This window comes from Apodemus sylvaticus, chromosome 15 (assembly GCF_947179515.1).
Source record: "Apodemus sylvaticus chromosome 15, mApoSyl1.1, whole genome shotgun sequence".
NCBI classification, from domain to species: Eukaryota; Metazoa; Chordata; class Mammalia; order Rodentia; family Muridae; genus Apodemus; species Apodemus sylvaticus.
This window is the reverse complement of record NC_067486.1, coordinates 67130650-67147923: the sequence shown is the minus strand read 5'-3', so window position 1 is coordinate 67147923 and position 17274 is coordinate 67130650. Positions and strand designations below refer to the sequence as shown.

Here is a 17274-nt window from a genome sequence, read left to right as displayed (position 1 = left end):
GGCAAGAAAAGAAAGTCTAAATTAGACCTTTGTTTACTCTGCTGTTCATAAAGGTCTGTGAAGTGTTCATTTAAGAAAAGGTCATTCCCTTGATCATATCCTTAAAGGATATTTTGATTTTAGTAGGGTTTGGAATCTGATGTACATTTTGGTTTTACATTATGAAACTGAAGGTGATCTTCAACATTATCTTTAGGAAAGACACCAAAGCCCAGTGCTCTCCTACTTGTGAGCTTCCACTTGGGGACTAAGGGTTGTATTTGTTCCGTTTGATTTCGAGGCCTTTGGTGCACACACTGTGCCTGCTTTATGTGCTGCTGGGGTTTGCTGAGCCAAGGACACCTCCTGTATGGCAGCCAAGCGCTGTCCTAACAGAGCAGCTGTATCACAGCCTTTCTTGGGATTTATGAGGATCTTCCTTTGTGTCTGTGGTTTGCCTGGTAGTATACGCTGCTGCTTGTTTTACTGAGTTCATCCTTTTAAATTTTATGACACTATAATATGTTCAAATCTGAAAGTTCTTGAACTGAAGCTATAAATACTTCCTTTAATCTGTTTGTGTAAAGTTCATTTTCAATAATGAAATATATTAGGATTATGCCTTAATTTCAAAATGAAAACTTGTTTTACTTTTCTAGCCTCTGGAAGTCAGTCTTGGTAATTATATCAATTAGATGGATAAAAATTTTCTATTTGCATGTATATCTTTTATAATTTGAAATTAAAAAAAAAACTACCAAGTAGGACATATAAACTAAATTTTTGTGCTTTGTTGCCAAACTTGGTCTTTCTAGGCAGTTACTTAAGCATGAACATTGACGACAAACTGGAAGGATTGTTTCTTAAATGTGGCGGCATAGACGAAATGCAGTCTTCCAGGGCAATGGTTGTAATGGGTGGAGTGTCTGGCCAGTCCGCCGTGTCTGGAGAACTGCAGGAATCAGTACTTCAGGATCGAAGTTTGCCTCACCAGGAGATCCTTGCTGCAGACGAAGTGTTACAAGAGAGTGAAATGAGACAACAGGATATGATATCCCATGACGAACTCATGGTCCACGAGGAGACAGTGAAAAACGATGAAGAGCAGATGGACGCCCACGAGCGGCTTCCTCAAGGACTGCAGTATGCCCTTAATGTCCCCGTAAGTACTGAACTAGAAATGGTAGACAGCCCTGGACGTCACCAAAGAAATTACAGTGGTTAAAGGCTAATTTAAAAAAAATAGCTTTGTTGTTGTTTATCTTTTAATAGAGTGACTAAGCTATGGACACCTATCATATTCGAAAGGCAGAATTAAGTGTTTGCATGTTATTATTTTTAAACTCTGTTTTCCAACATTTATTTGGTCATGGTTATGTGTGCACTAGATTTTAAGTGCTTGCTTTTGAAAGACACTGTGTTTAGCATTTTGCTTTGAATTTTGGAGGTGGCTTCTCTTTGTAGTTCTTTGCTGTCCTGGAACTTGATCTATTTGTGGCAGGCTGTCAGTATATAGCCCAAGTTGGCCTACAATTTGCTACATGGACCAGGCCATCCTTAAACTTGCTGCCATTCTCCTGCCTCTAACTCTTTGGTGCTGGAATTGTAGGCATTTATGTCTTCTCTTCTTGACCTTTATTTATTTTGCTCGTTTTGACAGAATCTTGGTGTCCATCCCATACTACCCTGTGTCCTTCCTATATAGCCCAGGCTAGCTTCAAACTCCTCGGCAGTCTTCTTGCATCAGCTTTCCGCCGCCCCGTGCTGGGTTATAGGCTCACTGGCACCACCCCTAATTGTCTACTTTATTTTCACTCTGGTGAGTAAAACCAGAGCCATGTTTTGAATCTTAGTTCTCCCACCACTGGCACTAGGTCCTGAGGCTTCTCTTCTCCCTTTATTTATAATGCAGCACTTTTTCTTTGCTTGAGGATCATAACATATTTGCCTAAATGTGTACATCAGCCATAACTCATGGCTGTTTTCAGCATAGGTAGTGCATCTTTATCACTATTCTGCCGCTTTAGGAACTCTAGTTGAGCCCTAAGATAGAGACTGTGGTGACTTACCCAGTGTCCATCTCTCTTGATAGATTGTGGATTCTAGAAGGCAGCAGTGTTGTCTATGTTCTGCTGTATATCTCCATAGTGTGACTAGCTGGATAACCATTTACAGTTCCGCATATGCGCACCAATTTGTACCTAGCCTATTGCAGAAGCCTGTTTATAACGGATTATATGAATGCTGTTGGAGTGTTGAACCAGTTTTTCATGCCTTCAGTAAGTCACAGTATAATTGGTTTTTTAATCATTGTTAGATTTGATTTGGTAACACTTTATTTTTAAAACTTATAAGAGAGACTGGTGTGTAATTTTCTTTCTCTGTAATGTCATTGTTTAGTTTCGATGTTTTGTATTTCTTGCCTCAGAATGAGTTAATCTCTGTTCTTGTCTTCTGGAAAAGATAGGAGGGAATTGATAAATTTCCTCCATAGATGCTTGCTCGAAGCATCACCAGGACCTGGTGCTCTCTATTTTGGAAGACTTAGGAAATCTTTGACAAATTTTCTTACAGATGCAGGCCTATTCAGATCATCTGTTTCTTCTATGAGTCTTGGCAGCTTGTTGTAAGAGAATGGTCAAATCCGTCAAAGTTTTCTAATTATTGGACACAAATCTGTTTCTAGTTTTCCCTTCCCTCCCTCCCTCCTTTCCTCCCTCTCTCCCTCCCTCTTTTCTATCCTTTAAATGCACATGGAGTTGCTTTTGTGTTGTTAATAGTCTGTTTGTCTCTTAACCTGGCTATAGGGTATGTGTTTGTGGTTTTGTTACTCCCTTTATTGTTCTTAAGCTTACAGTTGAGTGGTGTTAATTGTACCTGCAGTGTTCTCTAGAGCTTCCTTGTCTTATCAAACTGACACTTTATGTGTTGAATACTTGTTCTATTACCTCCCTCCAGAAGTGACTCCTGGTTTTATTGATATCTGAAGGGAACTTTGTTTTTTTCTGTTGATTCCTGTTTTTCCCCCCCTAAGGATTTATTTTTGATTGTGTGTTTGTGTGTGTGTGTGTATGTGTGTATGTATGTATGTATGTGTTTGTGTGGGCGGTATGTGCACGTGAGCTGAGACCAGAAGAGGGCCTCTGATCTGCTGGAGCTAAAGTAGTAGGAGATGGGGATGCTGGAACTGAACTCAGATCCTGTAGAGCAGCAAGTGCCCCAAACCACCGAGCCATCTCTCCTGCCCCTGAAATTACTGTTTTCAATTCATTGATTTGTTGTAATTGTGTGTGTGTGTGTGTGTGTGTGTTTGTGTTTTGCGCTCTTCCAGCCCTAACTGGCTTTGAACTCCAGCTGAAGAGGATGACTCAAGCCTGCTTGGAAGTCAGGGGACAGCTTGCAGGAATTCATGTGTCCTTTCACTCTGTAGGCCTGGGGATCAGGCTCCGCACTCAGGTCATCCACCTGACATGGTAGCAGGCAGCAGAGCCATCTCACTGGCTCTGTGCTTCCTCGTGTTTACTTTGAGTTTCATTAGGTTGTTGCTTTCAGGCCTTGTCTGCTGGCCTGAAAACCTCCTCTAAGCGCTGCTTCAGAGTGTTACTAGTTGAGTGTTTGATTGCAATCACTTTCCTTATTATCTTTGATTTCTTTGAACTATGCATTATTTGGAAGTGCATGGTTTAATTTCCAAATATTTGATGGCAGGATATTTTCAGGCTTCTTTTTTGCTGTTACTTGATTGCTCGTTTTAACTATTGTCCGAGTAAATACTATTTGATTACTGTGTTAAGGTGTCTTTTATGGCCAGATTGTGGTCTGTCTTGAGATGCTTGACAAGTATATATACATTCTACTGTAGGTTTTATCTAGTAGTCCTAGAGGTCATAGTAACTTTGGACAGGCTGTAGCCTGGACATTCTTTGTTTTTTTTTTTTTGTTTGTTTGTTTTTTTGTTTTTTTAGTTTCAGTAGTGATCTGTTCAAATTTGGTGTAACTTCTTGCTCCCTTTGTAAAACAATTTCACTGGTTCCTTATTTCCAGACAGCTAAAGTGTACTACTGGCGTGGATGGAGATAGCCATGGCGGCAGGTCTCCTAGCCGGTTACTAAGCTCTTTCATACTCTTTTTTTTTTTTAAAGATTTATTAATTTATTACATGTAAGTACACTGTAGCTGTCTTCAGACACTCCAGAAGAGTGCATCAGATCTTGTTACGGATGGTTGTGATCCACCATGTGGTTGCTGGTATTTGAATAGCAGTCCGGTGCTCTTACCCGCAGAGCCATCTTTCTAGCCCCGCTCCTACTCATTTTAAGCAAATCCAACTACCTTAGTTCAGCAGATTCACAGTGACTTTCTCGTCTCTTTGGCACATGGTGTGCTCATGCCTGAGTTATTCTTGGTGACATCTCAGCTTGTGAAAGTTTTCTTGTTGATGTTTATTATGGCCAGCTTGCTTTGCATGTCTTTGCTTGTAAAGCTTGATTATTATCCTTTAAGGTTTATTCTGTAGGTCTTGCCTTTAAATTTTGTGTTCTTAGTACTTGGGCTATAGGAGGCAACCCAGATGTTTGAGTGAAGATGCATTTTGTTTTTAATTGAAGAAAGTTAAATGGAAAAGCTTGTATCTTCAGTTCAGTTCAGACAGCTGCATATATTTAAGTAATGCACAACCCATCAGGATATAGAACATTTTCAGTATTCTAGAAAGTTGCTTTGTAATTCTTCCCGGTCATTTGTCTCCATAATTGTTAGAATTTTTTCATCTTAGTTTATTGTTTTCTGTCTCGGAAATTTTATGTCATTGAAATTAAATGTAGCTTTCATGTCTGTATGCTTTTGTGAAGCACATTATTTATCTGTGTTGATTGGGTATTAATACTTCATTGTTTTTCCTTAGTGATTAATGTATTGTTTTAATATCTAAACATTTACTATCTTTTTTCCTTGTGTTCATTATTAGAAATAAAGGTACTAGTAAATGTATTTTCTGCATGTTTGTATGCCTTCTCTTGAGCTTTGTGTCTGTTTGACTGACTTGGTTGATCTTTCAGTCAGAAGCACTTTTTGACTTGATCCTCCATGGTAAAGTTTGAGATCAGATAGAGTAGTACCTCGGTTTTGTTCTTTGCGCAGACTCTTATGACAGTTTATATCCTTGTATGTCATGTACAGCCAGTCTTAGTTTAGAGCCAGCCAGACTTTATTTAGGTCACATAGATTCTATGTAAGGATCTGCTTACAGCCAGCATTTAAACAGTGATGGCTTTAATTCATCAGATGGTATACCTCTAGGTTTTTAGGTTTTCTTTAATTTACCCCAGCGTTTTCTGTGGTTTTTAGTGTTGTTTAATTAGACTTGAGTGCTGTAGCAAGTAGTACCATTTTTCAATTACTAGGATAACGACCTTCAGTTGCTTTTCCTATTTACTATGTTCTCTGTGACAGCCACTGTTTCAGTTACCTGTCAGTTTTCAGAGTTGCACTGCACATTCTATGTGTTTGCTAACCAGCACTTGACACAGCTTCTCTTCTTTGTGAAGAACCTTACGATGCCTGAATATGACATCTATGACATCTTGAAAGACGTCCTTTAAGAAGTTTATTTGCTTGCTAGCTAGCGAGTGTATGCAGGCCCTCAGGCCAGCTAGTCAGACACCACCCTTGATGTACAGATCTGGAGCCCTGCTGTGACGTTTTATATTAGGTGGGTGTCCCATGTAATGCCAGCTTACAGCTTGGGGACTGCTCTTGTAGGGAAGAGCAGAAAGGGGAAGAGACAAGAGCTAAACCCCTTATAATCTGTCCCCACTGCCCTCCGAACCCTCTGTCTACCTCAGATCTGGTTCCCACTCCGTAAAAACATCCTGGGATACTTTGAGGATGTTTTTATTGGTGAAATCAGGAATATATGACTTTGAGATAGACTTTTTCACTTGACCTATAAGTGAATCAGAGCTGTCATATCTGTAATTTTTTTTTTTTTTTTGGTTAAGTCTCCGGTGAACATACTCTTATTGAAAGGCCATTGAGGTTGTTTCCAACTTTTAGCTAGTACAAATAAAGCTGCTCTGGACATTAGTTCATAGGTTTTGTGTGAATATAGGTGCTGACGCCTCTAGAATATGTTCTTCCATGTTCATAACCCATACCCATAAATGATCACTTCTAACATTTTGTCTGTTTCTGTGCTTTTCATTGGCATATCACTTACAGGATTGTGAGGGGGTTCCTTCCTTATCAGCACATTAGAGCTTTTCTCACCTCCTTATTCTTTTAACATGTCAGCTTGACATTCCATTTATATGGGCACTCAAGTGAGTTGTTGTCCTCAAAGGTAAGTGAGTCTGAAAAATTGGTCATGCCGGTTAACAGATGGTCAGAATTTGGGATTTATGTAACAGTGTTTTATAATGAGACATAAATAGACATGAGGAATCATTTTCCTTCTTAGTTATATATTGCTTAGTAATATATTGATGCTTGGGATAAGGTTTTCATTGAAAAGGGCGTTTTACCCAGAATAGTATGATTTTGTTTCTTAATGTGAACAGACTTCGAGTAACAGGCCATTCTCAACATTCTTTCTAGAATGTATTTTAAAAATGATATTGAACATGGTAATGGTTTTTTTTTTCCCTCTGTTTGCTCATTCACTTGGAAATCACAAAGAACTCCTTTTCACATTACCCCTTGTTAGTATAGAATTAGCAGTTGAGTTTTCTGAAATTGTTAATGACTTTAGGTTCTTTACCCTTAGTAAATTAAGTTACAATTAAAAGTTATTTGTGGCAACTTAGTTCTCAGGATTTATTTTTATTTTTCTACTCTAAATCAGTAGAGGTCAACTTTTTAGTGTATAGCTTACTCATTGGACATTTGTTCTCTAATATGTTACATTTAAATTAAACCTTGAGGGCTTTCACCTCACTGGGCACTCTGCTGATGCTTCTCATCTGTTGGGTAGTGCCCTTGGTTTTATCACTGCCTCTGTCTCATTTGACAGCTTCTGTGGTAGAAACTTTGCAACATCTCAGAAAATCTCATTCTTATCAAGTTCATCAAAGAAGATTTGAGAACTCTGAAACTCCTATGCTCTTTTCTTTCCCAGTTGATGGCAGGCATGTTAAGAGGAAAGGTTTGCAATCTGTATTTACAAATTGGAGCAGATCATTATTGATGATAATATATTTGTCTTCAGAGGTACTGTTGGGCTATATATCATGAATGAAAATATCTTAAAAATTGGAAGCTATCTAAAAATTCATGTTCTTTTCATACAATGGTATATAGAAAAGATTTTAGGAATATAAAACTCCTAAAAGATTTACTTCAGAATTTATGTGACATTCTTTTAAACATCTTTTAAAAGCTTAGATGTGGAGGTCAGAAAGACAACCTGCAGGGATCAGTTGTTACCTCCCGCCATGCAGGTCCCAGGGACGAGGTTCCAGGCTTCAGGTTTGGAGATAGGTGCTTTTTACCTGCTGAAGCTTCTCAGCGACTTTGTGTGACATTTTTCAATCATGAATTTCTAAAGCAGCATGATAATAGGATTACAGCTGTACTTTAAGGTGTTTTATATGTTTGAATAAGTTTTTAATGGGCCTGAAAACTCAGAATGTATTTGGCCATTAGAGTCAGACTTGTTTTCCTTTTCAATTTCTAAAAATTTCTGAAATCCTTTCATTAAGGAAGATAATACAGGCAATTATAATTATGTTGTATGCTTTTTCAGAGTCATTTGTAAGTTACAGTCTGTTCCTAATTACTATTGCATATCTTAAGAGTCAATGAGGGATACAGTAGTAATTTGTTTGTGGGCTGTTGATTCTTGCTTTGATTCAGGCTGTGTTCCAGGAGGTTAGAGCGGTTTGTCAGGTCTAGGATTCTCATGAGACTTTACTCACAAGTCACTTGCTAGGGGGCAGTTTCTGAGCAGATATAGCATGGGCTGAACACTGGACCTTCATGAACCAGGCTTTAATGGGAATTGTGTTCTTGCTTACAACTACTGATTTCAATTTTTTATTAACTAACTGATTTATGTATTGAGACAGGTTTATACTATAGTCCTGGCTGGCCCAGAACTCACTGTATATATTCCTAGACACACAGACAGGCCCATCATAATTCAGGTTGTATAAGTGGATGAATTAGAGTAACACTTTTGCAGGTTGAGATACTTTTATCTATAATGCTTGTGCCCAATAGTATTTTAGCATTTTTTTTCTTTTTTTAAATTTTGGGATATTGACATGTGAATAACAAGATTTTGGTGATTAGACGTGGGTTAAAACAGGATGGTCATTTTTGTTTCATATACTTATTATTTGGAACCTGAAAATAATTTATTTTGAGCGAAGCCTTATATATGAAGTGAGGGCTATCGGCTCCACTTAGGGTATCATGTCAACACTGAGGAAGATTTGGGGATTTGGCATATTTTGTAGTTTTCGATTAAGAATGCTGGATTTGTAGTTGATTGTAGCAAACCTAGCACAGTTTGCTTTTAACTATTTTCTTCTGGTCGTAAACTAATCTGACCAAACACCATCCGTTAGCCCCCTAGGTGGATGCAAATTATTAATAGGAGATTTTTCTTTAAATGGTTTTATGAGAATTTACAAGTTGGATTTCATTTAGGTCAGGGTTAGAGGCTCAGTTCACCTGGGTCAGAGGTGTTTATTATAATATGACCACATAGTTATTGCAAAAGTTAAAATACTGCAATGATAATAATTACCTATATAAAAGGTAAACACTCTATAGCCTTCAGTATAAGCACTCAGTTATAGAGTGCCTATGTAGGATGCCTGGTCTTCAGAAACACATACATATTAGTGTGTCTGGATGGATGGATAGGGATTCCTTGTTTCTATCTTTTGCCCATTCTGATCCCAAAGAGATTACTAATATTGATATTCTAGAAAATTTTAATTTTAAACAACATTGGTATATTTATTTATACATAGTACACTTTAAAGATAATTCCATCTAAATGGTAATTTCATTGTATTACTTTTGAAATTGTGTTTATTTAATGATGCTTTGTATTGATTTTCATGTCACCACATATAAAACTGCTTTGTTTATTTTAGTAATTAAATGGCATGCTGCCATTTACTTTTATGTTGTTGTTAGGTCTGTTTGAATGAAATAATGATAAAAGGAATGCTTGTGCATGTATCTGTATGCACATGTGTAGGCTGTTTCTGTACACGTATGCATATTTATTAGAACATTCATAAGGAAAATTGGATAAATTGTTAAGTTTATAAATTTAAGTTTCATAAATTTAGTAAGAAATAACTTCCATGTTCCTAAATCATGGAGTGTCATTAGTGACCCTGAGACATACCCCCCACCCCAATCCAGTTCCTGTTACCTCGCTGCTTTTATCATGGTCTGTTAGCTTGCTTGAGTTTGATTTCGATATAAATAGAACCATTTATACTGTGTGCTCTGTTTTTGTTTGTTGCTTATGAAATCAGCCATCTCATGCATTTAGTAGGTTATTCTCAGTCCTGAATAAAGTGTTCCTTCTGTCATTGCAGACTGTTTCTAGAGTGGGCTGGATGTGTGCTCAGTGCAGATTCCTTGCCCAGCCAAGCGGAAAGGACTAGTTTTAATCCCCAACACATCTTCCTTCCTCTCCAACAAAAGACTTTCTATCAACCATTCTGAAAAGTGCTTCTTTGAGTATTCTTGGGATGCGCCTTTTTGTGCATATTTGTACTCATTGCTTTTGCCTGTTTCCTCAGGATACAATTTTGTAGCTTGGCAAGTGTCCTGCTCTACCAGAGGTTTGTGATTGGTTTTGGCAAGTTATAAAGATTCTCCATATCATGTATTAGATTTTCACTGTAACCATTTTAGTTGTATAATATAATGAAGTGTGGTTTTAGTTTTCCTTTCACTAGTAATGGGTGAAGTTGGGTAACTTGTCCTGTTTATCCATACTTCGTCTGTGTACTGTTATTTGAGTTGAGTTTTTGCAGGTGATTTGAGAACCAAACCAAACCAAACCAAAACTTTTTTTTTTTTTCCTGATTGCTGTTTAGTTTTGTAATCTAACCAAGAAATATCTTTTTTTCTCATTGGTAGCAGTTTGTGTATAGCAGTGTATAATGAATGTGTAATAGAGTTTTTTTTTTTTCCTGCATGCCTTTCTCACTGTCTCTCTTCTCCTCCCTTCCATTGAACTCTTCTTTCCCTCCCTCTCCTCCCCTTCTCTTCTCTCTTACTTATTCTTTCAGTATGTCCAGGGTGTCACGTAGCTGGGCTATACTGTGTAGCTGCAGATGACCTTGAAGCCTTGCTTCTCTTGTCGCCATTCCCAAGTGTGAGGCTTGCAGCCAGGTGGCACCACTCCGTGGTTATCTTTTAACAATGAGGATTTGTCCCAGATAGGACTTGATGCTGATTTAGGATAATAAAGTAATACAAACTGAGAAGCTCCTGCTGGCTGTAAAGCCCAGAGAACAAGGATGGCTGTAACCTCCTGCCTCAGAGTAACCTGCCCTAGAATAACCGCTACTAATGCTTTTGTTGCTGCTTTCCTGTGTAGGTGTTTGTGTGTTTGGACAAAGTTTGACCAAGACATATTTGTATATTTGCATAAAGTTTTCAAACATCTTTTCATATTTATTCCTATTTACCACTTAACCTTCACCATGAATGTTTCTCTTTTATGTTTATCAAATGTGATATTACTAATAACTATAATCATAGTTTATTATTGAGTATTAGATTTTGTAGTTTTTATTATAAATAATACTGCAATGTTGCATGGATATTGTTTTTTTTATTTCTTTGGTATGGGTTTCTTTAGGCTTTGGAAATATATTGTCTAAATTATAATTCACAGATACACACACACACACATACACACACACACACACCAATGAATTTTGTAGTGGTATTTGAAAATTCCACTTTAATATCTTTATAAGTAGTGTAGCAGAAGAATTTTAAAATGTTTCTGGGTTCACATATGGTCCCCCTAAAGTGACAAATGTCCTTGTATGCTAGTAAAAGTGAATCACATACATACATACATACATACACACATACATACATACATCCAGTTTTATTTGTATATTTATATAAATTAACTTGGGTGGGTATGTGTGCCCCGGCACAGCTGTGTCTGTCAGCTCTCTCACCTTTGTCTGTATGTGTTCTCCACTCACTCGCAGGCTGCTGTGCTTGTGCAGCAAGTATCCCTCCTGCTGACCTGCCTTGCCAGCTCTGGACACGGATAATATTTTGAAAGGCAGGGAAATTAGAAGGATAATTTTTTCCTTTTATTTTAATGTATATATGAATATTTTGCCTGCATGCATGTCTGTGTACCGCATGTGTGCCTTGTACAAAAGCCAGAGAGGGTTTCAGACGCCCCATCCTCCCCTGGAACTGGCATTACAGACAGTCTGAACTGCTGTGCCGGTGCCAGGTATTGAACCCTGGTTCTCTGGAAGAGAGAACATGGGCAGTACTCTTAACCTGAGCCATTTCTCTAGCCCTGGAAGGAGAATCTTAAATGAAAGATTAATGAGCTTTTAACTGTTAAACTTTAGAAAGCACGTTGTATAAATGGGGCTTTTGTAGCAGCTACTAACCCTCTGCATATCCGAGAAGCCACACTCCTTAGCATGTGCTGGTGATTAATGGCAGATATGTTTATTTGGTGTCTTCCCACTGATTCTTTTTGTACTTTTATTGATTTTGTTTTTTTTTATGGAAATTGGTACTGTTACCACTCTAGTGGATAGCTAAGGAAATGACTGAACTAATGAGTAGCATCATGAATTGTAGATTGCTATCACCTATTCCTTTTTTTCCTGTTTGTAGTGTATGGAGAGCCGATCAATTTAGTCAGGGTTGTTTATATAGCACAAGTAAAGGGTGGCTAACTGGTGCCTGTGTCACTGAAGAAAATGGCGCTTTCCTTCCCTAGCAACCAGTAACTACCTATAAACCCTCCTGAGAGACCCAGATGTGTGCAGGCCTGTGCAGGCAGGCACTGCTAGTGTGATTTTCTGGGTGCACTGGAGCTCTTGGTTCTAATCCTAGTTTTGAAACTCTGCAGCATGGGCGGGAGAGGCCTCACAGGGCATACTGGCGGTGTGAGTATAAGAAACGATGCACAGACCATAGGAGTTCACTTTGTGTCCCTGGCTATAGAGGACTTGGATTTAAATTTTTACATTCTCTTTTAATCAGTACAGTTTTAAGCATTAAGTTTAATCTTTTTTGGACCTTAGTTTTGTTTTCCAATGAGGTTAAATTTTAACCCTACTGTGTCAGTGCAGTTCTCTAACAGTCTAGAGGCTATGTGTCCCTACCCACCAGTCCAATTCATAGTACCCTTACTGCCCCCATAGTACCCTTACTGCCCCATAGTACCTGGTGTGTGTATGGCTGTAACTTAATCTATGATGGTGTTTGCCGGGCTTCCCCATTGTAAAGGTAATGGTTATTTTGTAATTGTTAAATATCTTTGGTGAGATTCTGTATTTATCATTTCAGTATGGATATTTGTTCCATAGCATTAAAATCCAGTATAGCCATTGCTTATTTGCTTATTCATATTGTTCCAGTTTGGGTCGTTAGGAATTCTTTCATTTGGCTCCTTTTGACATCTTTCTGATCCCTTTTTAAGTACTTGAATTTTGGGCACCACAGTGTTTTAGCTTTTACCACACACTGTTTTTTCCTGCCCTAGATGTGGAATCAGCTAAGTAGTTATTGATCTGTTGTATATTGATTAATGGGAACTAATTTCTGGGCGGTGGATGTAGTGAGCGTCATTTCTTCTTGTGGTCTCAGCCAGTGAACCTAGGAAGCACAGGTATGTCTGCTCACCCACATGTGTGCACAGCCTTTATACATGTGCCTTTATCGTGACGGGGACAAGCACTTCTACAAAAAGAGGTCGGATGAAGGAGGAGGAAGAGAAGATTAAGGTGTGTCTAAATCAATTGTCATTCTGTTGTTGGAACTCTTCTTTACACTCTTAAAAAACTGAGAACTTGTAAGGGCTTTTGCTGTTGATTGCATTAGTATTTACTCTATTAGAAAAATTTAAAGTACAGTAATTTAAAGTTTTATCTTAATGTGTGAGACAAAAGTATTTTAATAAGTAACTTTATAAAAATTTAAAAACTTTTTAGATTTATTTTATGCTTTTGAGATTTTCCTACGTGTCTGTATGCTTTTGTACCATGTGTGCACCTAGTACCCATGGCGGTCAGGAGAGTTGGAACAGGAGTTAGAGTCAGTTTGAGCCACTGTGTGGAGGCTGGGAGTCAGACTAAACAACAGGGCCTATGTGAGAGCAGAGTGTGTTCCCAGCCACTGAACCATTTTTCAGTTCCAACCTTTTGTTGTTATTTTGGTTTTAGGTTTTTTTTTTTTTTTTTTTTTTTTTTTGAGACAGGTTTTTCTATGTAGCCTTGGTTGGCCTAGAACTTGCTCTGTAGACCAGGCTGTCTTTGAGCTCAAAGAGATCCTCCTGCCTCTGCTTCCCATGTTCTAGGATCAAAGGCACCACCATGCCTAGCCTTGTTTTGATTTAAAGATCTGATTATTATTTTTATTTATAGTTGTATGTGTGCACCTGTGTGAGTTTCTGTGTCTCATATGCATATAGGTGCCCCTGGAGGCCAGAGAACATCTGATCCTCTGGAACTGGAGGCGGTTGGGAGCCACCTGATGTGGGTGCCGGGAACCAATCTCAGGTCCTTTTCAAGAGAAATAAGTTCTCGTTTTTTCTCCCCTTCGAGACAGGGTTTCTCTGTTTCTAGGTTTCTAGGACAGCTTTGGCTGTCCTAGAATTAACTCATCTGTAGACTGACTGGCTAGCCTCAAACTCAGAGTTCTGATGCTATTGCCCATAAGGAAGTAAGTACTCTTAACATCTCTACAGCTCTGAAAAATAACTTTCATAAAACAAAAAAGTTAATGAGAAGTGAGCTCTGCATTTTTGTAGCTCTCTTCTTTGTCTAGATCAATATAAAATGTTTGGATTCTCATACTTACTAATGCATCCAGTCTCTGATACTGTTACTTGTTAAACAACCATAAGGTGTTGTGACAGCTGTTTGATCAAGAAGCATGACAGGGAGAGGGTGATAGGCCCTTAGGGGGACTCCCATACTGGGGCATCATCAATGTAACACTTACCAGAGTTTATTATTGAACCAGTTCAAAGCTGTTGCCACAAGGCAAAGGAGAGAACTTAAGTTGGTGTGGTGTCATGAATGTTAGAAGAGTAGAATTCCAAGAAGAAGGAATCAACATTACTTTGTTAGGATAATTTGACACACTCACTTTATTAATTTTGTCTGTGGTCAACTATAAAATGTTGATATTGCAACATCATTAAATTTATAGTAATAAGTATACTTGGGAAGTAGGCCAGAATATGACCTGGGGATTCCTCAGCCTCCTCACATCACAGCAATTGCTCCCTTCAGACAGACATAGTTCCTTAGAAGGGTTTGCATGTGTCACAGATCAGGAAGAGGAGAGGGTGAGAGTCATAATGCACATGCCTGTCCGTCAGCTTTTCCTCCCACACTTTGTGAGCCTAGATTTTGAAATCTTCCCTGTTGGCTAGTTATATCTAGTTCTGTCAAAAACGTACAGAGTTAGTCACCGCAGTTTTCCTTCTTTCCCTCCCTCCCTCCCTCCCTCCCTCCCTCCCTCCCTCCCTCCCTCCCTCCCTCCCTCCCTCCCTCCCTCCCTCCCTCTTCCCTCCCTCCTCCCTCCCTCCTTCCCTTCCCTCCCTCCCTCCTCCCTCCCTCCTCCCTCCCTCCTCCCTCCCTTCTCCCTCCCTCCTTTCCTCCCTCCCTTCTCCCTCCCTCCTTTCCTCCCTCCGTCCTCCCTCCCTCCTTCCCTCCCTCCCTCCTTCCCTCCCTCCTTCCCTCCCTCCTTCCCTCCCTCCCTCCTCCCTCCCTCCTTCCCTCCCTCCCCCTCCCTCCCTCCTCCTTCCCTCCCTCCCTCCCTCCCTCTCTCCATCTCCTGCCTTAGTTTGTCCTTTCCTATATTCCATAAATAACCCAAGTAGTGCTGGCATTCTTTCTTTAGCTTAGTGTTTTTGCACTGTAGGTGATTGTGTTACATTTTCCTTTTCACACTTGTTATATTGTGATCATTCTTGATTCAGCCTGTTTCCCAGTCAGTGTTTTGGAACAGGCTCCTTCTAGGCAGTATGGACACAGTATTGCTGTGTACTGCTTTGACTCGCAGCACAACCACTTGTTAAGATTTGGAGTCAGTTATTTGTCTATATATTTCAACTATGGAGTCTTTTAAAATCTTTGGCTTTAAGAAGGCTTTAATTAGAAAAATATGGGCCTACAAGAATTTATAATAGACACTGTATTGTGTTTTTAAGAGGAGGGAAAGGAGCTGATAGAGCCAGTCATGGTATTTAGGGAGGTGGTGAGGCCACAGAACCTTGTTGATGGATGGGGAGGAGTTACTAGCAGCGGTAGAGGGAAGTTGGAAGGTCGTTTTCTTAGTCGCTGAGACAATGAATGAGAATTCAGAAATAGAAATTGAATATTGACAAGAATATATCTTTCTAGAAGTGGAGAGATGAGTAAGCCCAAATGTGTTTCTAGAAGATCACATAAAATCATCATATCTGAGATTAGGAGCTAATTATTGATTCATTGGTCTCAGGGCAGAGTTATCCTGTTCTCATTAGAGAAACAATTTATATTAATGTATTTGTAGAAGGCTGATAATGAGCTGATGTCCTAAGGTAGCATAGTTGCTGATGTAGCTAGATTAGCATGTGGTGTGTTGGGGTGAGAAAGACAGGGCCAAAATGCTGTTAAGGGATTGGCTGTCTTCCTTCTGGAGAGAGGGAGAGGAGAATAAGTGAAAATGTGTAGTCCTCATTAAAATGTCAGGTGATATTTATGTGTATTACATTAATAACATTATTAGGTCTGAGAAAAGAAAGCTAGGGAGGGAGGCAAGTTTGGAAGTAAAAAATAAAAGGAATATATACTGATAGACTTGTAAATCTAATTAAGTCCCTTGTTTCATCCACAAAACCTATCAGGTTGTCATCTTTTCCTGTTCTACCTTTGCTGTTTTCTTCTGTACTATTCATTCATTTAGTTAGTGAATGGCATGGGCTGTCTGTCTCGAAGTGTAAGTTTTTCCTTGGGATTCAGGACTATGCTATTTATACATTTAAAGACACAGGAAAAGGAGACCTCATATTTAAAATGTGTTCTTTACATCTAGAGTGGTACTTTACACATGAGATCTCAGTAGTTTGTTTTATTCTTTGAGCTTTACTGAATTTAGTACCTAACAGGTACTTAGTAGCTACAAGATGAGTACAGAATATAGGGAATTATAACCAAGAATGTTTTCTGTATATATGGGATCTTTAAAGTCATTCTGAACTTTGAGCTTGATTTAGAGTTCAGGCTTGAGAATGAAGGGAAGACTTTTTAAGATTTACTAAGGCTCTTTATGTTCAAGTATGCAAGAGTAAAAAGAAGCAAATGGGAGAGCAAAGTGTGGGCCTGCATCGTGCTCCGTGGGAGCCTTGGGGCCAGGGCAAGAGCAGAGTCCTAGCTGGAGACCTATCTGGGTTTGGGGTCATACTGCTGTTTCTAGACAGAAGCTGCATTGAAATTTAGGCTCTTAGGTTACTGCGAGGGTGCTGTGAGGGGCTGGTTGGTGTGCTTGATGTCACATGATGGGACACCTGGGATTTTATTTTGCTTTTTGTTTTTGAACTTTTTTCTTTGATATATTTTATCTGGGTAGTGGTGGTGTACTCTTTTAATTCCAGCACTGAAAAGGCAGAAGTTGGCAGATCTCTGCGTTTGAGGCCAGCCTAGTTTACAGAGTAAGTTCCAGGACAGCCAGGGTTACACAGAGAAACTCTGTTTTTAATAAAAACCAAACCAAACTAAACAACCACCACAACAAAGTGTCGATGTATTTTGCAGACTGTTTTTTAGATTCTATTATGGTTTTAAAAATGTGGCTACCTAGTCTCTTGAGATGTTTAATCATTTCTTGACACCTGCTTTTATTAATATTATAGTTTAGTTTTTGCGAAAATCAACACCATGAAAGTGATTTCTTTTCAACAAGAGTTCTCTTAACCTGAGGAGTCTGCGTAATTGATAGCGTGCTCCCTAGCATGTGGAGTGCTTATCTCTAGCATCACATGCGCCAGACATGGTGCCACAAACTGCAGAGGTAGAGGTAGGATGTAAAATCAAGGTTGCTGGAGCCAGAGATGGC

General features: G+C 39.0%; 1 protein-coding gene across 6 annotated transcripts in view; it reads left to right on the top strand.

The window, feature by feature from the left end:
- Nucleotides 1-17274, top strand: part of Znf148 (zinc finger protein 148) — a 120058-nt gene that overhangs the window by 52745 nt on the left and 50039 nt on the right. For all 6 annotated transcript variants that reach the window (XM_052157999.1, XM_052158001.1, XM_052158000.1 and 3 more), the window contains one exon: nt 795-1141. In XM_052157999.1, the coding sequence (XP_052013959.1) occupies nt 809-1141 (333 nt within the window). In that variant the 5' untranslated portion in view covers nt 795-808. The remainder of the gene's footprint in view (nt 1-794; nt 1142-17274) is intronic.